The 26,691-nt window shown below is 37.3% G+C and overlaps 1 protein-coding gene and 2 pseudogenes across 1 annotated transcript in view; 2 read left to right on the top strand and 1 right to left on the bottom strand.

Annotated features, from left to right (window-relative positions):
* The window catches only part of PDE11A (phosphodiesterase 11A), a 462,469-nt gene that overhangs the window by 56,318 nt on the left and 379,460 nt on the right, over positions 1–26,691 (top strand). The window contains exon 2 of the mRNA XM_028830876.2: positions 6,446–6,604. Within this exon, the coding sequence (XP_028686709.2) occupies positions 6,446–6,604 (159 nt within the window). The remainder of the gene's footprint in view (positions 1–6,445; positions 6,605–26,691) is intronic.
* Positions 2,435–4,426, bottom strand: LOC144333553 (succinate dehydrogenase [ubiquinone] cytochrome b small subunit, mitochondrial pseudogene; annotated as a pseudogene).
* LOC702582 (apoptosis inhibitor 5 pseudogene) lies at positions 11,740–20,373 on the top strand (annotated as a pseudogene).

Here is a 26,691-nt window from a genome sequence, read left to right as displayed (position 1 = left end):
TGGCCAGGCTCGTCTTGAACTCCTGGGCTCAAGTGATCCACTCACCTTGGCCTCCCAAAGTGCTGGCATTACATGCATGAAGCACCGAGCCAGGCCACGTTTTCTCTTTAAGTTATCAGTTTATCAGGTGGATTTAGAGAGGTGAGGAGATGGTGGGGAGAGTTTAGAGTATTTTTATGACTCCTTATCATGCTAAAGCATCCCAGTGTCTATTGTTCTTATGTGAGTATGCTTTAGCAATGGGGTAGCAATCTACTCCATAGCCTTGGTCTACTCAGACTCAGAGTTGAGTTTTGGTCCGTAAGAGACCCTTTTCAAGAGATGCAGTTTATCACAAAGGTAAGGGCAAACAGGCTGTGCCTACTCCAGAGTGGATTTTCAGTCCAGTCCATCATGGCCAACACCACCATTGCTATGCAACCACCAGAATACATACCACTCTACTTGTTCCTCCCCATTTTAAGGCGTTTCTCATTGATAGATTTTATTGCTCTCACTAATGACTGAAACCTTTATCATTTAGGACAATGGTTCTCATATGAGGATAACAGAGGAGCATTTAAAAAAATACCAATGCCTAGTATTGATTGATTCAATTTGTGATGACTTTCTCAAGTTAATTTTCAGATGCAGTCAGGGGGAAGAACCACTTATTTTGGTCAAAGGTGCACTTCACCTTGTTTAATAAATTGATTTATCAACTTCTACTCTCTTCATATGTAGACTTTCACCTTTATCTCAATCTCCCCTATTCCAGTAAATGATACTTCCATCCACAGTTTCTCAAGTTAAAATCTGAGGCTCTTTGTCTTTTGTCTATTCTCCCCTCCCAGCTAATCCATCAGGAAGTACTACAGGCTCAACTTTCAACATATTTGTCTACTTGTCTTTGCCCTCATTGCCTTTTTCTTAAACCCAGACTATCCTCATACCTTACCTGGACCACCAAAATTTCCCAACTGGTCTATTTCAATCCTGTGTCATCCTCCACAAAGTTCTTAATTTTAGATAAGAATAAGCCATCTACATTTATAAAATCTTAATATTTTACTACATTGGGCTTTTTTCACATAAAAGAGTCTGTTTTGTTACACAGCTTTTTATTTTTAGAAATTTTATTTCATAGAATATATTTTTATATTAGAAAATTTCAAATGGGGAAATAATTTTTTATACTTTTATACTTGTAGGCAGATTGTTTTAGGACAAGTAAAATAAACATATTTGAAGGATTAAGTTTTCATTTAGAATGTTTGATATTTTAATACAATTACAAAGGAGACTTCTTCCCTAAACGGAACTTCTCTATATTCAGCAGCTTTCCAAGCTCCACTTCTTAGAATTTAGAAATTAGTAGTGTGAGATATCAGCTTTTTCTAATTTTAATGTTTCCCAAGGACATGGATCCATCAATAGCTGATATCAACCGAACAGAGGGGGAAGTTTTCAAAACTTAAATTTTGTCTAATTTTCTGCAAAGTCTTTATGCATGAATTAACAGTCTTTCTCTTTGTCTATCCTTATCAGGAAAAATACAGGAGATGTTTGATCATGTATTTAGTAATTAAACTGAATTTTCTTTAAGAGATTGGTAAATGAAGATGCAAAAGCTCATATATAATGTTTAGTTATACTCTGATTCTGGGAAAAAAATCTCATAAACTCACCAGAAAATGGGACTCAGTTGCACAGTTTCTTGAATACAAATCCTCTCAAACTTTTCCTCAAAGATTAAATTCTGGGCTGGGGGCAGTGGCTCACACCTGTGATCCCAGCATTTAGAGAGACCAAAGTGGGAGGATTGCTTGAGGCCAGTAATTTGAGACCAGACTGGGCAATGTAGTGAGACCCTGTGTCTACCAAAAATAAAAAAGAATAGCTGGGTGTGGTGTTGTGTACCTGCAGTCCTAGCTACTTAGGAGGATGAAGCAGGAGGATTGCTCGAGCCCAGGACTTTGGATGCCGAAGGTGAGCTATGATTGCGCCAAAGAGTTTTGTCTCAACAATGATCTTATCTGTTACTTCCTTTTTTTTGTTTTTTTGGTTTTTTGTTTTTTGAGACGGAATCTCGCTCTGTCGCCCAGGCTGGAGTGCAGTGGCACTATCTCAGCTCACTGCAAGCTCCGCCTCCTGGGTTCACGCCATTCTCCCGCCTCAGCCTCCTTGAGCAGCTGGGATTACAGGCGCTCACCACACGCCTGGCTAATTTTTTTCTATTTTTAGTAGAGACGCAGTTTCACTGTGTTAGCCAGGATAGTCTCGATCTCCTGACCTCATGATCCACCCGTCTCGGCCTCCCAAAGTGCTGGGATTACAGGCGTGAGCCACCGTACTTCCTTTTTATTGTTAGTAGAATGGCATGGCAGAGCAGAGGCAAAGAGAAGTACTTTTTAAGGTGTTAAGAATTACTTTTTAAGGTGTTAAGTCTAAAAGGTCAGTGCTTCCACAGCATGGCAACAGCTTTGCAGATGCCCCCATCATGATAGTTGAAATCACAAAGCCCGGCAAAGGTTAAAGTCAAGTGTGCCAAGTTAAAGTCAAGTGTGCCAAAAGGCCTGCCTTGGCAGCTTTCTCTGATGCGTCTTCATAGACATAGTCTGAAACAACTTGTTCAAGGTCCCAGTGACTAAGGAGAGTGAGGGCTGTAGCCAGGGAGTAGTCCATCGCAGAGCAAGGATTCAAAACAGCAGCTGGAAGCAGGAGGTAAACACTGGAGCTAAACACTGACAACCCCATCACCAGTCCAGTGGATAGATGCAGCCTTGAGAACAGAATGGCGGCTGGGTGGCAGGTGAACGTGCTGTGCTCCACACTATCCTGAGGTAGGTCGGCCGTAGGGATGTGCTGAGACATGGCAGGTCTGACCAGTGGGGTTCAAAGCAACAGAGATCAGCTTCCTTGTGTGCCACAGATTAACTCAACCTTCAGAGAACCACCACCTTGCTCGTGAATTGTTTTTCTTTCTTTCTTTTTCTTGAGACGGAGTCTCACTCGCCCAGGCTGGAGTGAAGTGGTGTGATCTTGGCTCACTGCAACCTCCGCCTCCTGGGTTCAAGCAATTCTCCTGCCTCAGCCTCCTGAGTAGCTGGAACTACAGGCACCTGGCACCATGCCCAGCTAATTTTTTGTATTTTTAGTAGAGACAGAGTTTCACCATGCTAGCCAGGCTGGTCTCGAACTCCTGACCTTGTGATCCACTTGCCTCAGCCTCTCAACATGCTGAGATCACAGGCGTGATCCACCGCACCTGGCCCCCCGAATTGTTTTTCTAAAGAAGTAAAGCTTTCTTGTTCTAGTTGAAGCCTCCTCTATGCCTCTCCCTGATGCCACTTCCTTCCTTCCTCTCAGCGGGTAACCACTAATATAAATGTAATGTTTATTATTCCCTCGCATGCTTTTATACTTTTGCTACATATTTGAATCCATAAATGATATTTAGTATTATTTTTAAGTATTGTGGTATTATATAGATGGTATCAGACTGCTGTTTGTTTGTTTCACTTAACATTGTGTTTCTTATATTTGTTCATGTTGATACAGGCAGCTTTAATTTATTCATTTAAATTGTTGTATAATACACTACCAAACCACAAGATCATAATTTATTTTTCTCTTGATCAACATTCAAATGGCTTCACATTTTTAATTTTCATAATTGATGTTGCAGTGAACATTTGTGTACCTCTCTTCTATATATTCGGAAAAGTGCTTCTACATATATGCCAAGTAGTGGTATGTGGACCCTTAGGACCTTTTCTATATTCTGCATAATTGCAGTGCAATCTTTTCAAAAGAATAAATTATTTAAAAAATATTATTGAGCATGTATAATAGGCATGCTAGGATGACGCAGTAAATAGAGACAAAATCTCTGCTGTCTTAGATTTTATATTTTAGTTGCGGGGAGAACAAGTAAACTGGTAAGATAATTGCAGAGAATCTAAGTGCTAAATAGTGGCCAATGCCATTCTTCTGCTTCAAGATCTTCAGAGGTTTTCCATTGCATTTGGGATTAAATATAACTCTTTCTAGGCCTGTGAGACTTGGCACCCTTTGGTCACTGCCTCCCTCTTTCACTCTCCCTTTGTCTCCCTACACTCTAGCCACATTGACCTTTGACTTTTTGGAACTTACTAAGCTTTTTCCTGCTTCAGGACCTTATATGTATTAGTTCATCTTCCTGGAAAGTTCTTTCCACCACTCTTTGCCTGGAAAATTCTTACTCATGATTGAAGTCTCAGCTTATTTGTTCTGTTTTCAGAGAGAACTTCCTTGATCCCCTTAAAAATAGGTCCTTCATATTCAGTCTCTCTCATGCATTTTGCTTTTTTCTCAGTAACACTTACCACAATATATAAATATACATTTATACATTGTCTGCCTCACCTACTTGATTGCAACTTCCACCTAGCCCATAGCCTGACATGTAGTAGTTCCTCAGAGAAATTTAAAAATAATGAATACAGATTGCTAATTTTCTGAAAGTTTGGTCACATACTTATTTTGAGCAGGAGATTTGGTTTTGTTTGGGTTTTGATTTCCCTCTCTTTAACTGGACCCTCCTGTCTCTGGGGTTTAGGGTGGCCTTCATGGATCACCAGACCAGAACCAGGCCTCATAATGGCATTTAAAGACTCCTGGCCAGGCACTGTGGCTCCCAACACTTTGGGAGGCCAAGGCTAATGGATCACCTGCAGTCAGGAGTTCAAGACCACCTTGCCAATATGGTGAAACCCCATCTCTACTAAAATACAAAAAAAAAAAAAAAAAAAAAAAATTGCCAGGCATGGTGGCTTGCATCTGTAGTCCCAGCTACTTGGGAGGCTGAGGCAGGAGAATCGCTTGAACCTGGGAGGTGGAGGTTGCAGTGAGCTGAGATCAAATGACTGCATTCCAGCCTGGGTGACAGAGCGAGAATAGCATAGCATAGGCAGCAGTGCTTTTAAGCCTCTTTTAACATGGGTGTGCAGAAGGTACAGGAAGAAGCCTCACTCCAACCCCTGGCTTGAAATAGTTTATCATCAGATTGGATGATAGTTTATCATCTACCTTGGAGCATTTTTAGTCACAGTTACCTTCTCGGGAGCCAATCTTTTTCTTTTTTTCCTTCCACCCTCCTTTATCTCTCTGCTTCCCTTCTTTCTCTCCCTCCTTCCATCCATTCCTTCCTTCCTTGAAAGTTAGTTGAAGGTATTATGATATTTCACTAACCAAATACTCTAGCATGTATATCCTAAGAATAAGGACATTCTTCTGCATAATTATAACACTTGTATAATACCTAAGCAAGTTTATAATGATACCATTATATGACTGAACTTTCTCCAATTGTCCCTCCAAAAATGTCCTTTGTGGAATTTTCAAAATTTCTGGCAAAGGATCACATATTTTATTTGGATTTCGGGTCTCTTAAGTCTTCGTTAAACTGGTATAGCTCCCATAGTTTAACTTTATATTTATTTTTTTAAAAAACTTTTTTTTGTCTCTCATGATCTTGACATTTTTTAAGCATCCAGGGTTAGGTTTCTGATAGAATGACTGATGATCTCTACCTTTCTTAATTTTCATTTCCTGAATAATTAGATTCACGTTACACATTTGATTGTATTCTTGGTGATGTTGTGTCCTTCCTGTTGCATTATATCAAGAGGCACATGGTGTTAACTTTTCTTCTTAACAGTGATGCTAAGTTTACTTGTTTGAGGTGGTGTTCACCAGATTTATTCACTACAAAGACACCTTTTACCTTTGTAATAAGGAATCTTTGGGTGTGGCACCTTGAGACTGTATGACTATACTGTTTAAGTTAAACAGTTTTTCACCCAATGGTATTAGCATACTTAATGACCCTTGCTTGTAAACATAATTATATTGGTAGTTGCAAAATACATACTGTATAATTTTATCATTTATTTTATATATTTTAGCTGGCATTCTATAGAGAAAATTTTTATCTCCCCATACCCCATATCTTTTGGGGAGGATTTTGAAATATCATTATGTACTCATAGATTCTTTTTTCACAGAATCATTTTGACTAGAAATAAAGTAGTTCTATTTTGAACAATTTTTCACAGTGTTTAGTATATATTTCTCATGTAAGTTTCTTATATGACATTTCATATCCTGTCTTTTTAAAATAACACATTTTCATAAATCGCATACTATAGGCTTTCCTTAAAAACACTTTTCCCCAATTTTGATACGTTGCAGTTGGGCTTCAAGTCTCTGTCTTCATTTACTATGGCAAACAACTATGGTGTTGACTTATTTTGATTTATATTCCTTTGGTGAATTAAAAATGAAGTCAAATCTGTTATTTTGATTAAAAATCCATGGGGCTAAGTTCCCAGTGATAAGGTATCATATGCAGAAATAAACCTCTCTCTCCTTCTCCCTGACAATAATGCACAGGCAGTTAATGCTTTCTTTGTCTTATTTTTAGGATCGACGATTCAATGATGAAATCGACAAGCTAACTGGATACAAGACGAAATCATTATTGTGCATGCCTATCCGAAGCAGTGACGGTGAGATTATTGGTGTGGCCCAAGCGATAAATAAGATTCCTGAAGGAGCTCCATTTACTGAAGATGATGAAAAAGTAAGATTTCATACCTTTTGTGAATTGTACTTTCTTTCTTGGTCATTGATTGCTATTCTCCTTTAAAAGACAAGAATTATGTGAATAGCTGTTGGATTAGCCCGTTCATGGATCAAAGAGCTTTTTCTCATGGTATACAAAATGAAATGGGAGTTTTTCGATATTTCATAGAATGTGGTAAAATTGAAAATAATTATTTCATCTTTTTTGTAGCTTGCTTTTCATTATAAGCCTCGGTGGTATTGTTGTTGTTCCCTGGTCTTTATCTTCCTTATAAGTAAGATAAGGATCACACCACCACACATGGCCTAAGGGAAGATAGAAAATATAGGAAGATTGCTGTGTTTCAGAAACTCAGCACTTTCTCCTATATTTTTATAACTACAGTGAAGAATTGTTTTCTCAGTTCTTATATAAAAATCCCAATAAAAACGAATGTTATTTAATTGTTATTCCAAATTGCTAATAAAAAGAACATTACTTTTGTCCCTGAAGAGTAATTGACCTTGGTGGAAGTAGTGTACTTTTTGCTCTGAAATTTTAAGTTCTTTCACTAGTAGTTTATTTATCAGCTTATATTAAAAGAGAGAGTCCTCAAAGAACTGAGGTTCTGGCTTTGAAGCTTCTACCTTTATATTGAATAAAATCTGGTTGAATATTTATAAAATTTGTGATAAAAGCAAATCTCAAATTAGTTTGTTTAAGTTTGATGACTCTCATATTCCTATTTAATTAAAAAACACTTTATAATTTAACCTTCTGGATGTGGGTTTGTTATTTGCCAATGCTAATTACAAATGCATTAAATTAATACAAATGTTCTGGTACAGAAGGTCAACATGAAATATGATTGTAAGGAAACAAGAAGGTTTTTAAGTGAAGAGAGTCCTTGATTTAGGTCATTTTTATAGTGGAATTGAGATGGCCCAACTCTCTGTAAAGGTTTATGAATTCATAGAGCATGATAGGACCGCAAAAGATTTCTTACAATGAAGTAAACTGCTATGGCATACGAGGCACTTGTATTGGGATCATAGGAGGCACAAAGATAAATCCCAATCATGTTATGTCATCCAGGAGCTACACAAGGCAGGAGACAAGAATCATCAGCAAGTTGTTCTCAGACAGGCTGGGGGCGCCTAGGAAAGAGAGGCTTGTTCTCACTTGGATCTGAAGAGGCTTCCTGGAAGAGGCAGTATTTGATCTGTCCTCTGAAGCAAAAATAGGCCTCCATCAGACAGAATCAGATGAGAAGGAGAGGACGTTGTTTAGAAGTGAATATAAATGTAGGCCACTTCATTCACAATAAAGATATTTCCATGGAATGTAAGATAAAGCAGAAATTTCATTTTGTGCCATCATAGATGGCAGAGTACGGAGATGATGTGCCTCTTATACAGATTTAGATAGAAGGATTTGGGTTTTGCGTCTTTCCAAACATAACCACTACATACCCATGCCATCCCCCGAACAGTTTAGTTTTTACACAGATGGTAGTCCTGCCTTTGCTCTGCTGCATTCATTTAAAAGGAACTCATTATATATTTAGTTCTTATCTTTGATTCCATTTATGTTAGATTTGTTTTCTGAACTTTTGCTAATGGACTTATACCTGTGAGATAGAGCTTCATGACCTGTGAATAATTTAAAGGGAAGATCTGCACAGGACTTTGTACCTTTCTTGAGCAGCATCAATGTTTACTTCTATTAAGAATGAGAGCCTGGGACTGAGTCCCAGCTCAGCTAATGACAGGCAGCTGCTTGGATACACAGCTCACACTTATCTCTGACCTGAAGTTTTCTCATCTGTCAACTATACTATTCACCACTCTATAGCCAGAGAATTAAATACGATCATCAATGAGAAATATTTTGCAAAACTCAAGAAACTAGGCAAGTGTAAAATACAATTTTTTAAAATAATTAAACTAACATTTTCCCTGTGAGTTTTAAAATATTCTTCTTAATTTGTCACTTATCCCCAAGCAACTTTTTTCTTAGATTCAACCGTATCTGAGTATTTTCTGGCTTGAAATGATATGTTTTTCTCTTCTGTAGTTATCCCTTGTGCCACAGTGGCATTTTATCTTCCAGTCTCTACAATTCCCACACCTGACTTGAAAACCCTACTCTAGTTTTGCTTCTTGTAAGAAGTCCTGCGAGTTTGTGCAGGTAGATTGTGTTCATGCAGCTGGCACCGGCTGGAGAGTATTTTATCTCAACAACTTCTGGATATGGTTATTGTTATTTCCTGAAAGGATCCTATATATTGTAAACCAAACAGAAAAGGTGAAGGAGAAAAGCAGGAAACCAAATCTAGAAGTGATTCACGGGAAAGTATTTCTTCCAAATAAGGGAAGACAGCAAAGTATAATGGCTGTACTGGCCATATGGTGAGTCTATTTGGGTTGAAATTACATCTCTGCCATGGCCTGATAACCTTGGGCAAGTTACTTACCTTCCCTGAGCCACAATATTCTCCTCTTAGAAGAGGGGTGATAGTAACACTTATCTCACAGGGCTGTAAGGAGATTAAATGAGAGAATCCGGGGAAAGCACTTGGAAGAAAACTTAGGACTTAGTAGTTCTCATGAGCGATTGTTTAGCTTTTCCTGACAGCACATGAATACATGTGAGGTATCATGTGTATCTCAGTCAGGTCTCAGTTTAAAAATTACCTTTGTCTAATTTAAGTCTATACATTCATATTAAGTGGACCTCCCAGGTTGCTGAAGGGTGGTGCTGGGAGGGTGGCACACCCAGAGAAGGATCAGAAGCTCTGCACCTCTTCCCCTATACCTCGCCCTATGTATCTCTTCATCTGGTTGTTTCTGAGTTACAACCTTTTACAATAAACTGGTATTCTGTATGAGATATTGGATATACAAAGGGACAATGACCAGTCCTCGCATAACGATAGACCCACATTCTCTTCAGCAAGCAGCTTAGAAGGCCAAATCACAGTCTCTGTAGCAATCAGCCTAGCACAGCCAGGATTTGGTCAATGACTGCCACCTTCCCTATTTTTTTGCTCTTATCATGCCCTCCACCCCTGCATACTTACAACTCAGAGCCACTGATGTCGTGCTTCTGGTTACCTGCCTTCAGCTTTCCCATGCCAACAACCTCCACTCAGAACATACCTAAAGTCTTCTATTTTTTTCAGCATAAAACTTGTGCACTCCCCTTTGAGTGTTCCAAATGCAAGCAATGGTGGCTGTCTTCCTTGTTATAGCACGATCTGAATAAATAACCTCTGTTTTTCTCATTTAAAGACAAATTTTTATTAAACACAATCTATACGCCAGATGCTCCTCCCATGTTGGGATTTCTCCAATTAAAAGGGGGATATATTTCTTTATAAGTTCATGAATCTCTTGCCTTATTAATGCAGATACTGTTTTACTTGGTTGTACAAGGTTATGCTTATATGTAGTAATTTGCATTCTACGTTTTAACCCAGGTATTTCTTACATATGTGTCCACATACGGATATATTCTACATTTGTCATTTTGGGAGATCATAAAATTTTCTTATTTTCTTTTTCTACAGAGCCTCGTTTGCTTAGTCACTGTCCTATTAGTGAGAATTTGGATTTTTTCCCCCCTGTGTTTCACTAATACAAATAGCCCCTGAGTGAACATCTTGAACAAATTACTTTTCTTTTGTGTTATTTCCTTGAGGGTATATTCCAAAGACTGAAATTAATGAGTCAAAGGGCAAGAAAAGTTTTATAGCTCTCATTCCATGTTATAGATAGCTTTTTGAAATATTGAGCCCATTTACAGTGGTAGCAGTATGCATACCTAATTTCTCAGAGCTCTGCCAACCTCATTCACTTCACATTTTAAAACTCAAATTAGTTTTCCTTGGTCAGTCAAGCAGACTTCAGAAAACCTTCTCCCATGTTCAATAGCATAAACTGCAGCAACCAAAGTAATTTTAATGTTGCCTACAAGTAAGAAAACAAGGAAGCAAAAAGGAAGCCATGTCATGAGTGTTAGATGAGAGGGTCTGGAGTCAGAAAGTCACCAAGACAGGTTCATGTCTTTGCTCTGCTGCTTATTAACTGAGTGACCTTCAGCAAGTGGCTGCATCTCTCTAGCCTCAGAACCTCCATCACAGGGTTGTTGTGCGGAGTAAAATAGATAATAGATGTAAAGTGCTTAGGGTAGCACTTATTATCAATAAATGAGCCTCATGAAAGTTCACCATATATTTCAAAGCCAGACTAAAGTAATTTGAACCCTCTTTGTAATTTTACTTTATACACATAACTGCCATGTCATCATTCACATGGGTAGTGGTAAATTTGTTGCACATTAGCATAATATGATTTGTATGTCCTGATATCTTAAAATGTCAGCGTCTAGAGACCATAAGTTATGTTCTGTATAATTTCAAAACATTTTGTAATATGGAAATCAGTAAATCATTTGACTGAGATAAATTAAAAATTAAATGTGGTATACTCATTTCTGGGCTATTTATGTACCTAACATAATTGTGCATAGGACCACCATATTGTGTTTCTTGAAAATTCTATACTTATAATTCAGTGGCTGTGCTACATCATGTAATACATATACCCTGTAGTAGAAGAGACTGGAAAAATCACCAGGTCCATTCCCTGCCACCTTTTCCCTCATCCAGTGCAGGAAACTTTACCTGACAGATAGTCATCCAGCCTCTGCCTGAAAGCTTCCCTTTTAATGACTTTAAAATCCTCATGCTCTTTAAAGTTCTTGGATAATTAGCAATAATTTATCAGCAGTGGTGAGAGTTTGTATGAAATATAGCCTACTGTATTCACATATTAATAATTTAAGTTCCATACTGACAAATTACTAGTTTGATAATTCATGTTGAAAGTACACACAAAGGCAGACCATGCAGAAGAGATGATTGGAATTTTCTGGTTCACTTTGTGGGTTTCAAACAAATGTTCCTATTTTTCAGGAATATGTATAAACTAGTTGAATTAGGTGGTATGACTAGACTCTTTGCATTCAATTAAGTCATTACTTTGTTATTCCTGGGTGAGTGAAGGAAGGTATTATTTTGGAGAATAAAATAATGAGACCTGGATAGGAGCAAACATTTGTGATCTATTAAGATGTGTGGGCGCGCTAGCATGAACCTGGGAAATGAAAATGAGCAAGGGCTCTTATCTGCCTTCCCAGGTTCCTATACCTCTGCCCTAAAAGTGTCATTTCATATTGCAGTGTTCCATAAAGTATGATATGTTTATTGCAGGTACTTTCCAACAGCCAATGTATTAGCAGCTGTGGCTTGAAGTTCTCCTTTGGCTAATCTCTATAGATTTTTTTTTAGCCCTGGTCACCTCTCTTCAGCTCATGATTCGGAGTGTTTGGTTACCCTGCTGCTCTCCTTCATGCTGACATGTTCCACCACCCCATAGAGCTGGGATGCAGCCAACTTGAGCTTGGTTGCTGAGGGGCTGGCTGTGTTCCAGGATCTTGTTACTGGTGATGCTGCCCTGCCAACTGGTGTTGAGGATGGTGCCTGAATGATGCTAATGAGTCTCTGCAGAAGCTGGAGTTTTGTTATCAGCAACAGGCCTGAGACTCACAGCCAGATAATAGGGAATAGGGAGAATTTTATAAATTCTTAGCCTCACATTTCTAATAGTGTGAGGAGAATGTTTAGGATTCATGAGATGTCAAAGGTGCACAACGTATTTAAGTTTACTGTAGTAATGAGGGGGATATTGACTGTGTCATGCTGAGAAGGGGCAACAAATTGATGGCCCCAGAAGACTGAATGCAGTTCACACATGTATGATTTGCATGGGATTTGACTGGCATAGAACTGATTTTTTTTTAAAATTAGATTACCTTTAGACATGGCTGCAAGCTATAGTACTACTATAATAGCCAACCCTCAGACAACTAATCAGCTTAATAAAGTCAATTTCATGGGAGCAAAGACAGATTTCTTCTGTCATCTTATGAATAGTTTCTACTAAAGGTACTTTTCAAAGGTACTTTTTGAATAGTTATTTTTAAAAAATATTGTTATGAACATGAATAGTGGTATTACAACTCTGCCAGGCAACTTTTTTATGTTTCATATTAATTCACCATTGTCTTTATAAAAGATACACAAATGCTAAAAATAATTAACTAATTATTTTAAAATACTCTTTGTGTTCTCCTTTCATTTTTTTTCCCTTTTTTGTCTACATTCCAACTAAGTTAGATTTTTGAATCTGTTGAAATAAAACTATAATTAAGCCCAGGTGAGATGGCTCACACCTGTAATCCCAGCACTTTGGGAGGCCGAGGCGGGCAGATCACGAGGTCAGGAGTTCGAGACCAGCTTGGCCAACATGGTGAAACCCTGTCTCTACTAAAGATACAAAAAAAATATAGCCAGTGTGGTGGTGCGTGCCTGTAATCCCAGCTACTTGGGAGGCTGAGGCAGGAGAATTGCTTGAACCTGGGAGGCAGAGGTTGCAGTGAGCCAAGACTGTGCCATTGTACTCCAGCCTGGGTGACAGGACGAGACTCCGTCTCAAAAAAAAAAAAAAAAAAAAAAAAAAATCTATGATTAAAAGTCAATCATTAGCAAAAAGGTTTTAAAAGTCCTGGCAGATGGCTCATGATTTCATTATATTTGATCAATAAGACTCCAGTCCTGGAATAATTTGGATTGAATCCCATAACTCATTAATTCCAATATTTTATCTATATTTAAATGATCTACTCACTGCACTATTTGCCTTTCAACAGCTATTACCCAGGCTCCATATGATCACTGTGAAACTATAATTTGTTCACTAATTTGTTTGTGTTTTATGTGTTCACTCGACTATATCTGACTGAGTGGTTCAAAAACAACCAAGATTCTTCTTTATCATAATCCATCCAACTGTTTACAAAGAATGTTAAAATCTGGAACTCAAGTGGCACTACAGTTTTCTACCAAAAATAAACCAGTTTCTGTAATTCAGTAATAGCTTTAGAAGGCCAATATAGTTCAGAGAAAAATGAAATCAAGAATTACATTGAAAACAGAGACCATTAAGTTCTCTAAATATGTTTCATTAATTATTTTGCTCATTTTTCTGAAAACCTTCCTGCCTTATCAATAAAAAGCATTCACTTCTCTTCTTGTAATTGAATCTTAACATAGATGTAGTGGGATAAAATAATGGAAATAAAATTTATGGAACACTCTGGCAAAGATGCTGTGGTAGATGAAGTTGGAGTTACAAGGAAGAAGCAAGCACTGGCCTGGCCTTGAAAGAACTGAAGTCTTTCTCATTCACTCTTCTAAAATGCTGCCAAGACAGAGGCAGAAAGAAATGTATAATACTGTCAAGCATACTTTCATTCTTTACTAAGAGAAACAGGTTACGTTTGGAATTCAACATCTTTGGTTGGAACACATTGACTTTTTCCCCCCTTGTTTTGATAGAAATGGAACTAAGTGAAAGTAGTCTTTTCTGTAGTCTTCAAATTTTATAATGCTGTTTATTTTAATTTAATCCCATTCAGTTATTTAGTTGTTATACACTGACATTAAATGCTGTATGTCATGACTTTTTTCAATAATTTTGTTCTTTCAGGGCTAGAAATAAACTTAAAAAAACAACAACCACCAAGATTTGTGGGAAAACTATCACCAACACAGTACCTGCCAGAACTCAGGTTAAACTTCAGGCTTTTTTTTTTTTTTTTTTTTTCTATTGGAGCAATATTGCCATGGTGTCGTGGCTCTGGTCTTTTCCTCTTCTTTAGGCAGAGTCTAACTTTGGGGTAAAAAGGCAAATCTGCTTGCCAGGGTCCAGCTTAGGGGTTAACATTCAACAAAAACTGGTCTACCCTGCCACTCATTTTGTCTTGGGCTTCCCACTCCCATACTTTTTGTTATATTCTTATCTAATTGCATGGAATTCTCATTTCCACCCTTCTTTTAAAGCCAAATTCTGTCATCTCAGACCTAAGTAGGCACTATTCCAAAAGTGATTATTGCTTGTCTTTAATAGTGTTTCCTAATATTTTATAGTTTGACGTTTTTTCCAGATGTCCCTAAAAGATTGCAGTTGAATTTTGACTAACATTTATTAAGAAAATATATAATGATCAAATATTAAGGAATTTAAGGAAACAGCAACACAATAATTGAACAAAATGAAGGACGATACCTACATAGTGTATTTTAAAATTCCAAATGCAGATAATGCTTGGTATATGCATGTGGATTTACAGGCCCCTTGCACCAGAAATTCCAGTGTCTTCCTGATGGCTGATATACTGGCATTTGTAATTTCCTGCTTCCCTAGCTCCTCTTTTTGTTTCTAGGAGTTACCAAGGAAATGATAAATGCTTAATTGCAACATCCTTCTTTCCATCTCTTTCCACATACTCTGCAGGATCTAGGTAAGGTAGTTTGCAGTTATCAGGAACATGAAAAATAAATGAACTTAGTAAGTTATAGGGCTCTTACTGTTACAGTGCTGAATGTGGAGGACTTTGCATGACCATTGATCTGCATACTATTTTTAATAGCTATATAGTGTTCCATTTGTGCGGAAAAACTATTCATTCATTCACTGTTTATTGCATTTCTACTTAGTAGACAGTATCACATTTGAGACACGATTCCAAATGCTGAAGTTAAACTGATGAATTAGGCAGACAAAAATTCTTGCCCTCTCAGAGTTTACATTCTAGTGATAAAAACAGACAACAAACAAAGTAAATATATTAGTATATAATGTAATTTCAAGTAGTGATGAGATACATAATTTTTTTAAGAGATGGGGCTTGCTATGGTGCCCAAGCTTATCTTGAACCCTTGGGCTCAAGCAATCCTCCCACCTCGGCCTCCCAGAGTGCTGGGATTACAGGCATGAGCCACCATGTCTGGCCAGGATACGTAATTTTTATAATTTAGATTATTCAATTTTTCTGTAGCTTTTATTTATGTGAATGAGCTTAATTAGTCTAGGTGATATCAAAAGGGCTAGCAGTAAAGTAGGATCTTTCACTAGGAAGCAAGATTTGGTCCAGAGCTGTTGCTCAAATAACTATGATAAATTGTAACTGACTCTTCAACAGAATCTTACTTTTTTTCCCCTTTACTCCAGGTGTTCATGTAAAGTGCGAACACCTGGAGTAAAGGGGACTCAACTCAGTTACTGAGTTCATTTATTTTTCATGTTCCTGGTAACTGCAGACTACCTTACCTAGATCCTGCAGAGTATGTGGAAACCCCTCTAGGCTGCCTTAGGCACTAAAACTTGAAGTTCAAGAAAGTATTGTCTTATTATTATGTTCACCCCAAGTAACTTTTTGTTGTGTCTTCCTATGAGTATTAAGTTGTAATCACAATTTCTATTTGCCATCCCCTGAACTAGGGAAGTTAAGAGACTGGATGATAATAACCTGACATAGCCAGGCTGTAGATATGCATCATAGTGCTGAGCAGACAGGACTCTGGCACATCTAGGAGGAAAAATTTGGGGGGTAAGGAGAGCTCGTTGCGTTCTGATATTAGGGACTGATACATCCATAGCTCTTAATGCTGGCAGGACTTGAAACAGTATTTTAGTTAAGCCACTTCTAAAAGTGCAAAATGACAAAGAACTATCTTATAAACTCTTCTCTGATTTGTTTAGGACTCGGACAGGAGAGAACGATTTGCAATTGTAGATTAGAAGTAAATTTGTTGGCAGGCAAAATTTTTATTAAAGAACTAGAATGGGATGTGGTGAATTCTTATTTACTGGAGATTTCAAATTAAGACAGATAACGGTCTTCTTTGAATAACTAGGTTAGTGTTATTTGAATAAAATAGCAAGGTTGCTTTTCTTTTCATCTTAGAATGCTGAAATACTTGAATCTGAATTTTTAAAAATTAAATTCCTTTCTGACAAAAAGTAAAATTTAGTAGAATCCAGGTATATTTGTCTATCTTTGAATTGGGTGTCTCTGCCTTTCTTGGATTTTCTTTTCCTTTTCTTTGGTGATAAGATTATTTCCTAATTTTAAAAGTAATATGAGCTTATTATAGAAAATTTGAAAAATACAAAAAAGGGAAAAATTAGTATCACCCATAATCCTAACTTTCAGAGATAATACTGTTAAATTCTTGGTTTATTTACTTATATTTATTTATTTTTACCTATAAATAAAGGTGTGTTTTAAAAATTTGCATAAAGTAGTATACACAGTATTTTAGCATGCTTTAAGTAATTCTTCAAAGATATAATTTACATGTTTGCATTATTTTCCACCATGTAATTATGCAATAGTTTATTTAATCATTTTATTTCTTAACATTTAGATTGTTTCAAAAATCACATTCTTACATAATTACAAATAATATCTTTACAAATAAGTCTTAGACTATGTCTTAGAATAGCCATTAGGTTGATCTATTAAATTGCTGAAGTTAGAAATCATTAAAAAAAAATAACGGGTTTGTACATACACAACTATGTGGTAGATAGTTTAATATTTTCATTTTCCTAAATTTTGTGCTTTCCTGACAAAACATTTTAAAATTTATGGTTGTTTATTATATTTTCCTCAACTGAGGATGAAAAGAAGGTGAGGATTAGTCTAATTTTAGCATTTTTCTTGCTTTAAAAAGTTGCGAGTCAAATCAGAATTTGCAAATAGCATTTAATTGCACTGAGTGATTAAGTGAGGTGTTCCAGTGTGAATTACCCTGCAGCCTACTTAGAGCATTTTTCTGTGTATAACAAAATTGATGGAGTATGCTGATTAAATGAAGCCACATCATATTTCTTGTTGGAGAATTTCAAATATAATGTAACTGTGATATACTTTGTAGTTTCTATTTTTAACAATATGTAGTGATTTTAAAAGTCAACTGGGATATTTATTTTTTCCCTTTCTTCTTTTCTGAATTGAAGGTAGAAATGAAACCATTTTTTGGTTATTTCCCATTATTTCCTTTTATTTCTCCCACGTGTGCCCTGGATAATATCCTGGCTAGATAAGAGTGTAGGTTATTTTCACTGGCAGATTCTGATTCCACTGCCAATCAACAGAAGAGCATTTCCCCCACCCCTTTCATATTCTGCACACTCTACTTAGAAATGAGAAAAAGTCTCAAAGGTAGGCAAGACTGTATTACCAAAGCAGGCAGCAAGGCCCCCAAGGGAGGGCTCAAGCTGAAGTGAGAGTGTGTTAAGAGGGGGAGAAAGTAATGAGTGGTTTTGAAAAATGAGGTTATGTAAGTTAGAGCTACCCAGAGATGCTTTGAAGGTCTGTTAGACACAGTTCTTGAAAGGGGGTTTAAATAAAACTAAAATATAATAGCAAATTCTCTCACTGAAGAGAATTTAAAATGATACCTCACAAGAATTAATTGACATCATCAGAAGGCTGGAACGGGTTTTAACCATCCAAAAAGTGTGCTTGGTGTTTTGGAAGAATTGCTCTCCATAGCATATAATAAGTGGCTGTGGGAAATCAATACCTTTTATTTAAAGGTGCCTCCCAATGTTTAATAGCATTGGGTAGCATCACAGTGTCTGGGCAGTTTCAACTCCATTCTCAGTGCTTGGTTATTTGGTATACTTCATTTACAAAAAAACCTATCCATATCTATCTTCTTTCTTTCTCTTAAAAAAGTTTCTGATTAATTTTGCAAAGCTGTAATACCGATATCAATTTTGTTTGTCCTAATGTCTCAGTGATACTTGTGATGTAGTGTAACTGAAATTTGTTATGGGTGTTCCACTTTCTATTTCCAAACCTGGAGTGAGGCATCAGAATAAGTCTTCAGTTATTCTCCCTTGTCATGAAGACAGAGAACCACGATCTTTGGATGAACCTATAAATGCCCTTTGCTTCTTTTCAGAGGTTAAATTTATTTTTAAATCTCAGCTTAACACTTTGACATGATTCCCATCATGTTTAGAACAGTCACAGGACATGGTGGGCGTTTTGCTGTTCTTATTCTTTTAACCTCTGAAACAGGGTGGCAGGAATTATTGTCTCCATGAGACTGAAAATATATTTTGCACTAGATCTAGAGTGCCTATTAAGATTTGATCCTGATGCTGTGGCTTGTTGCTATGGCTGTTTCCATTGTTTTACACTTTAAAGAGCCATCCAGTTGGGTGTAATAGTGCAGGTAGTGGGCTTGGAGAAGTTCTGAGGTGGCAGTGGTGCCGGCAAGGACAAGGGTAGCGGGAGCAGGCCCTGGGCTTGTTGCTCACCTTGCCGATGGTAGAGGAGCTTTATGGCAACTATGGCATCATGGCTGATGCCACAGAACAAGTAGGCCAGTGTAAAGATGCCTATCAAGTGATACTGGATGGTGTGAAAGGTGGTACTAAGGAAAAACGATTAGCAGCTCAATTTATTCTGAAATTCTTTAAGCATTTTCCAGAATTGGCTGATTCTGCTAACAGTTAGACTTCTGTGAGGATGAAGATGTATCTATTCGATGTCAAGCAATTAAAGAACTGCCTCAATTTGCCACTGGAGAAAATCTTCCTTGAGTGGCAGATATACTAATGCAACTTTTGGAGACAGATGACTCTGCAGAATTTAACCTAGTGAACAATGCCCTGTTAAGTATATTTAAGATGGATGGAAAAGGGACTTTAGTTTCGTTGTTCAGCCAAATACTTCAAGGAGAAGACATTGTTAGAGAACGAGCAATTAAGTTCCTTTCTACAAAACTTAAGACTTTACCAGATGAATTCATAACAAAGGAAGTGGAAGAGCTTCTACTAACTGAATCCAAACCAGTCCTAGACGATGTGACTGATGAAGAATTTGCTCTATTCATGAAATACTGCCTGGGTTAAAAAGCTTACAGACAGTAAGTGGAAGACAGCAACTTGTAGAATTGGTGGCACAGGCCGACCTAGAACAGACCTCCAATCCCTCTGATCCTGACTGTGTGGACAGGCTCTCACAGTGCACTCGGCAGGCAGTACCCTTCTCTAAAACTGTCCATTCCATAAGGTTTGTGACATATTTCTGTGAGCAGGTTCTCCCTAGCCTTGGTATCTTAACTATCCCAGTGGAAGGTCTTGATATACAGTTGGAGGTATTGAAATTGTTGGTGGAGATGAGTTCATTTTGTGGTGACATGGAAAAACTGGAAACAAATTTAAGGAAACGATTTGATAAGTTATTGGAATACATGCCCCTCCCTTCAGAAGAACCAGAAAATGGAGAGAATGCTGGTGATGAAGAGCCCAAGCTACGGTTCAGTTATGTGGAATGTTTGTTGTACAGTTTTCGCCAGTTGGGCCGAAAACTTCAGATTTCTTAACAGCCGAACTGAATGCAGAAAAACCCAAAGATTTCAAAATCAGGCTGCAATACTTTGCACAAGGCCTGCAAGTTTATATTAGACAACTTCGCTTAGCTCTCCAGGGTAAAACGGGTGAGAACAGAAGAGAACAGAAAACAGAAGAGAACTAGATTAAAGTTGTTGCATTGAAAGCAACAAACAATATCAATGTTTTGATCAAGGATCTCTTCCACATTCCTCCTTCTTGTAAGAGCGCAGTAACACTGTCCTGGAAACCTGTATGAAAGGTTGAGATTGGGCAAAAGAGAGCCAGTGGATATGCAACTTCAGGTTCACCACCCAAGAAATCTTCAGCAGTACAAAAAAGAGATGCCAGGCAGATTTATAATCCTCCCAGTGAGAAATTTAGCAGCAATTTGGGCAACTTTAATTATGAGAGGAGCCTTCAGGGAAAGTAGAAGTGGCCGAGGTTGGGGCACATGAGGAAATCGTAGTCATGGAAGACTCTACTGAATAAGACGTCAGCATTCTTCAGCATAGTCATGAACTTAATATGCTTGAATCCTACTACTTATTGGATTGCCAGGGATGTCCCCTTAAACAGACTGCTGCCTTCAGCTAAAATCTTAATGTTCTTTATACTTTGTATGTATCATCTACTTTTGTAACAGACCATGGTTGTGTCCAAGGCAAAACCACAGTGATCTTTTTGGATGCTTTGTCTGCAATATTGACTTGTTTTTGCAATATCGTTATTCAGACTTCAAATTGTGAATCTTACTTTTAAACATCTTGATAATTTGTTGTTGATAGCTGTTCATTCTAAAAGGTAGTGAAATTCAGTCTAGTTCTGCTGATAAAGATTATCGGTTTTGAAAAGTTACTGATTTTCCTCTTCCCTCTGTCTTAGTTTTTTGCCCAATATATAGAGAAGAGTAACTGTAAATCTTAACATTTTGTTTTTATTGTTTAATAAAGCTGCTAGGCAGTGGTACAACATTCCTACCTAGTGTCATAAAAGCACAATATTTACATAGCTTTCTTAAAATGTAGGAATGACATTACATTTTTAGGAGAAAGTAAGTTGCTTTGCACTGCTTACTTAACTCTTTTCCATATATTGTGATACAAACTTTTGAATATGGAATCTTACTATTTGAATAGAAATGTGTATGTGTAAGATACATAAATACATAAGCATATATGTGTGTGCATATGTGTGTGTATACATACATACATACACACACATGTGTATACATACACACATACATACACATGTGTATACATACACACATATGTGTATACACACATACATACATACACATGTGTATACACACATACACACATACACATATGTGTATACATACACACATACACACATATGTGTATACATACACACATACATACACATATGTGTATACATACACACATACATATATACACATGTGTATACATACACACATTATATACATATATACACATATGTGTGTGTGTATATATATATATGCTGTGAAACTTGACTACACAACATAAATCACTTTTTTAAATTCCAGGAATGGGTAGTCTGACACGGTGATTATCTTTTTGAGGCTGAATCTGTTATTAACTTGTTATTTAGGTTTTTACTTCCAGTAGCAAAGGATTCTAAGTCAGTTGCACTTATGTGATTATTGTTATTTAAAACTAAAAATAAAGGCTGTATTTTCTTTTCTTTTCTTTTTTTTTTTTTTTTGAGACAGAGTTTCACTCTTGTTGCCCAGGCTGGAGTGCAATAGCGAGATCTCGGCTCACTGCGACCTCCACCTCCCAGGTTCAAGCGATTCTCCTGCCTCTGCCTTCCAAGTAGCTGGGATTATGGGCACTCATCACCACACCCAGCTAATTTTTGTAGTTTTAGTAGAGATGGGATTTCACCATGTTGGCCAGGCTGGTTTCAAACTCCTAACCTCAGGCAATCCACCCGCTTTAGCCTCCCAAAGTGCTGGGATTACAGGCGTGAGCCACTGTGCCCAGCTAGGCTGCATTTTCAAAGACAAATTGTAGATTGCTATTGGTGAAATACAGCCAAAATACTGAATCTGATGTAATATAGGTTTTGACAGGAAGAGATAGTGTAATTTAGAATTTGGAGATTTAATAACCATGGCTACCCAGAAAAAGTGACTTGATAACATGGTACCAATAAGTAAGGGATGCTCTCTCAGTTTGCTTTTGCCATTTTCAAGATTTTAAAGTCCCAGGTTATCAGTCAAAATTATTGTATAAGTCAGCTTAAAACAGCGGATGGGGGGGGGGTTTGTGAAGTGTTTAACGTCATAGACACTTTTAGTAGCATAGAGCCTTTGTTCTGCATTTGAATGTTTAGTATATTTTTGTTTTACAGTTAATCTTCCCTCCGCAAGTTTGCTATTCAAATCAAATGCTTGAATGACATTTCTAGTAGTCTGATGTATTTTTTAAGGAATAGTTTGTGATTCCAAAGCAGGTATCTTCATTACCATTACCTCTACACTGCAGAAGAAGTAAAACTCCTTTGTTAGATTTACTGCACACGTTTATGAGGAAAATAGTTCTGAAAGGCTAGAATGATACAAGTGAGCAAAAGTTGGTCAGCTTGGCTATGGAGTGGTGGCAATAATCTCTAAACATTCTAAAAGATTATGAGTTGAACCTAAACTCGCTTAGAATCTGAACAGACAAAGGAGTATAAAATTGCCATTTGAAAACTGACCTGCTAATCTGGACCTCAGAGATAGATCAGCCAGTGGCCCAAACCCATTTCAAGTACAGAAATTGTATTGAGACTACAGCTAAATAAATTTAAACATTAAGTATAATTTTTCCACTTTTCTTCTTTATAAGCATATTTGTAAACTCAAAGCTGAGCAGAGGTGACTTTACTCTCTCAAGTCTGATACTGAGTTGACTGTTCCCTTACCCCTCACTCTTCCCCTTATCTTTCCTAAGGCAATAGTGCACAACTTCAGTTACTTTTGCTTCTGAATTTGGATGAAAAACTTAATATGTGGATTTTTTTTTCTTTTTCAAGACACCTGTTTATCACCTTGTTTAAATGTAAATGTCTCCTTATGCTTTTGAAATAAATTTCTTTTTGTAATTAAAAAAAGACCCATCCAGTTAAAACAACAAAACTATACAAATGATGGCAAACTTCTGATCAGCAGCATGGATTTCTTAAGTAAAGGAAAATGGGAAACCAAACTGCTTCTTACGTTCTTGTCTTCAAATGGTTACCAAGGGGAAGATTATGCACAGATCATTGGGTCAAGTAAGGGTTATTGTTCCCTCAGCAATGCACATTGTAATAAGTCATTCTCCTTCTTGAAATTACATCTTCACTAGGATCAGTATATAAAACAGAGTTCTATTTGTGCTGGAAGTACAAGGTCACAGCCATTCACCTGGAAGGTAATCCTTCGTAATTATCCCTGGGGAAAAAAAACTTGGAAAAATACTCTGTGCTCTTCATGGTTCAGTGATGTAAAATGTTTGTGTCATGCTCATTATGGACATTAAAGGCAGGGAGCTTATCCAACACACAGACCTGTGGGTCTGGTGCTGTTTTTTTAAAGACAGTCAACTGGAAGATGGTAGCATACATGCCATGTATACAGCTTTTTATGTTTACTCTCTTAGAAGCTGGTGGAAATATCAATCATTATAACATCAAAATTTACATTTGCAGGCCAGGTGCAGTGGCTCACACCTGTAATCCCAACACTTTGGGAGGCAGAGTTAAGTGGATCTCTTGAGCTCAGGAGTTCGAGACCAGCCCGCCCAACATAGTGAAATCCCGTGTCTGCTAAAAATACAAAAATTAGTCAGATGTGGTGGTGGGTGCCTGTAGTCCCAGCTACTCGGCAGGCTGAGGCAGGAGAATTGCTCAGGGAGGGGGAGGTTGCAGTGAGCTGAGATTGCGCCACTGCACTCCAGTTTGGGCAACAGAATGAGACTCTGCCTCAAAAAAGAAAAAAATTTACATTTGCGGAGTCTAATCTTCACACATATATTAAATCATATAATTCTCTCAATATTCTTATGAGGTAGATAAGAATTGTTAATTTTTTTCTTTATAGATGAGGTAACTGCAGTCTGTCTTGTCTAGCAAGAAGTTAATAGTGGAGCTGGAAAGTCATTGTTCTTTCCTCTCATTTTTCCTAGCTTGTCATTTTTCATAAACAGTGCGTTGACTATTCCTACTATTTAGGAAGAGGGGAGCTCAAAGTAAAGACTACCCCCATTTGATGAATTGTAAAAATGATGTCATTCAATATGTCAGAATATACAGACAATCAATAGGAAATGTAATTCTGTTGGAAGATTATATCTATGAAGTCACAGATAATCAGGTTGCACGTTGAGTTTGTTAAAGACATAATGGCTGCGCAAGCCTTATTTTATCAATCCTTACAGAAAAATTTTAAGAACTATGCACACTGAATGTATGAAAATCATAGAAAGCAAGGGGATTTTAAAAAATTACTTTATTCAAACTCTCATGTTAGAGCTAAACTTTTTGTTTTTTAAATAAAAGAAGAAAAATAAAGAGGTTTCAAGATTTTAAATTATTTGCTCCAGATTGCACAATTAGAAAACCACACAGCTGAGAGTTGAATCTGTGCCTTCAAATGCTACTGTCCCCTAGCCTTACTCTCTACCATGCAGATGCTTGGCTGCCTGTGGACAGAGGGCCAGATGACAGTGGTGGTTCTACTCAGCTCTGTATGTCCTTGGTGAGCAAAACCACAATGGTAGCCCCATTTTATGAGGAGGAAAATTCTGGTTGAGAAGTGCCCCTAGAAACAAGAGTCAGTGGTGTAACTTAAGTCTCAAGTGCTTCCTTGCCTGTTTTCTCACAGATAGTAGAGTGTACCATGTTTCTGCTTGCGGAGAATCATCTATATATTTCAGCCATGAGAGTTAAGAATTAAGAAAAAAGGAGAAAAAAAAGAATATCTGTTTTCCAACTATCATTGAAGTAAAGTATATATTGTCATGTTCTTTGACAATCTTGATCATGTTGGAATCAAGTCAAAATGCTAAGGGGTGCGGTTTTAGGCAGTCATTGTTCTGACTTTGTTAAGGCTGATATTTGGATAGATCAATGTTCTATTATGTCAAACTGAGGGATCTTTAAAAATTGTTATGTAAATCAAAAGCATGCTTAGCTGAAGTATCTTGAAAGAGTGCTTTAGCTACTTAATTATCTTCTGATGACCATTGATCTCTGGCCAAATCATTGACACAATGGGTTTAAGAATAAAGAGAACCATTGGAACAAAAGTTTATGCAGAATGTACTCTTAACCATCAGACATAGAAACATTAGTGGAAATGGATTAAGAATAGGTAGGAGACAGATACTTACTGAAGAGGCAAATAGCATGAATGGTAGAAATATTTTAGTAACTTCTGTTTACTATCTATATACATAGAACATTTTGATTCAAGTGTTTTTGATGCAGGTGTTTTGACAGTTAAAGTAAGTGGACGCCCTGGAATCTTGTTCCACACTTAACCACCATCTGATTTCTGAGCAATTTTTTATTTTTCACTGTATTAATTTATATACTGTTTGAAAGCTTTGTTAAACTTTGGTCTTGTATTACTTTTATTTCTGAGGTGAATCCTATTTGGTGGTAATGTATTATTTTGATATAATGCTGGGTTCAGTTAGCACTTAATATGAATAATGAAATTGATCTGTAGATTTTTTGGTACTATTTTTATCTCTACTGTCTTTATTAAGATTATGTTAGATGTATCATTTTAGAATTAGGAAAAAAGCAGTAATATATTATTTAGTCTTTTATAATTAGGAAACCTCTAAGGGGGTATCAGGTACTCCCCCAAAGCATTATTATAAAAGAGTTTTACTATAAGGGTAAATGTGTTATTTAGAGAACAGTTAGAAATTTAATTAGGGTCTCTGGTAGGACTGGAGCTGAGAATAAGAGATTGTATTATGGCCCAAATCTCTTCCCCTCAATATGTACCCAATTAAAAAGAAACCTCAGAAAACTTATTGAAAGAAGATAATGCGCTTTATATAGATGTTTTGCAGCACTTAAAAACTCATGCCATCATAAAAATCTGGAAGAATTCTGTCCTGACCAGCCATGAAAAAGTTTTTTGATGTGACTTTCTATAATTTGCTTATGAAAAGAGTATATATATTTTCATTTCCAAATGTAAGATATATTATTATTATTATTATTGTTATCATCATTTTTTGAGATGGAGTCTCACTCTGTTGCCCAGGCTGGAGTGCAGTGGCATGGTCTCGGCTCACTGCAACCTCTGCCTCCTGGGTTTAAGCGATACTCCTACCTCAGCCTCCCGAGTAGCTGGGATTACAGGCGCCTGCCACCACGCCTGGCTAATTTTGTGTATTTTTAGTAGAGAAGGGGTTTCACCATGTTGGCCAGGCTGGTCTCAAACTCTTTACCTCATTATCCACCCACCTCGGCCTCCCAAAGTGCTGGGATTACAGGCATGAGCCACCGTGCCTGGCCCGATACATTGTATTTTACTTTTTTGAGAAAAGAGTCTTACTCTGTCGCCCAGGCTGGAGTGCAGTGGCACAATCTTGGCTCACTGCAACCTCTGCCTCCCAGGTTCAAGTGATTCTCCTGCCTCAGCCTCTCAATCCCGAGTAGCTGGGATAACAGGTGTACACCACCAGACCCAGCTAATTTTTGTATTTTTAGTAGAGATGGTGGTTCTACCATGTTGGCCAGGCTAATCTCAAACTCCCAATCTCAAGTAATCTACCCATGCTGGCCTCC

The sequence above is a fragment of the Macaca mulatta genome, chromosome 12 (genome assembly GCF_049350105.2).
Source record: "Macaca mulatta isolate MMU2019108-1 chromosome 12, T2T-MMU8v2.0, whole genome shotgun sequence".
Classification (NCBI taxonomy): Eukaryota; Metazoa; Chordata; class Mammalia; order Primates; family Cercopithecidae; genus Macaca; species Macaca mulatta.
This window is presented reverse-complemented; position numbering and strand designations above follow the sequence as displayed.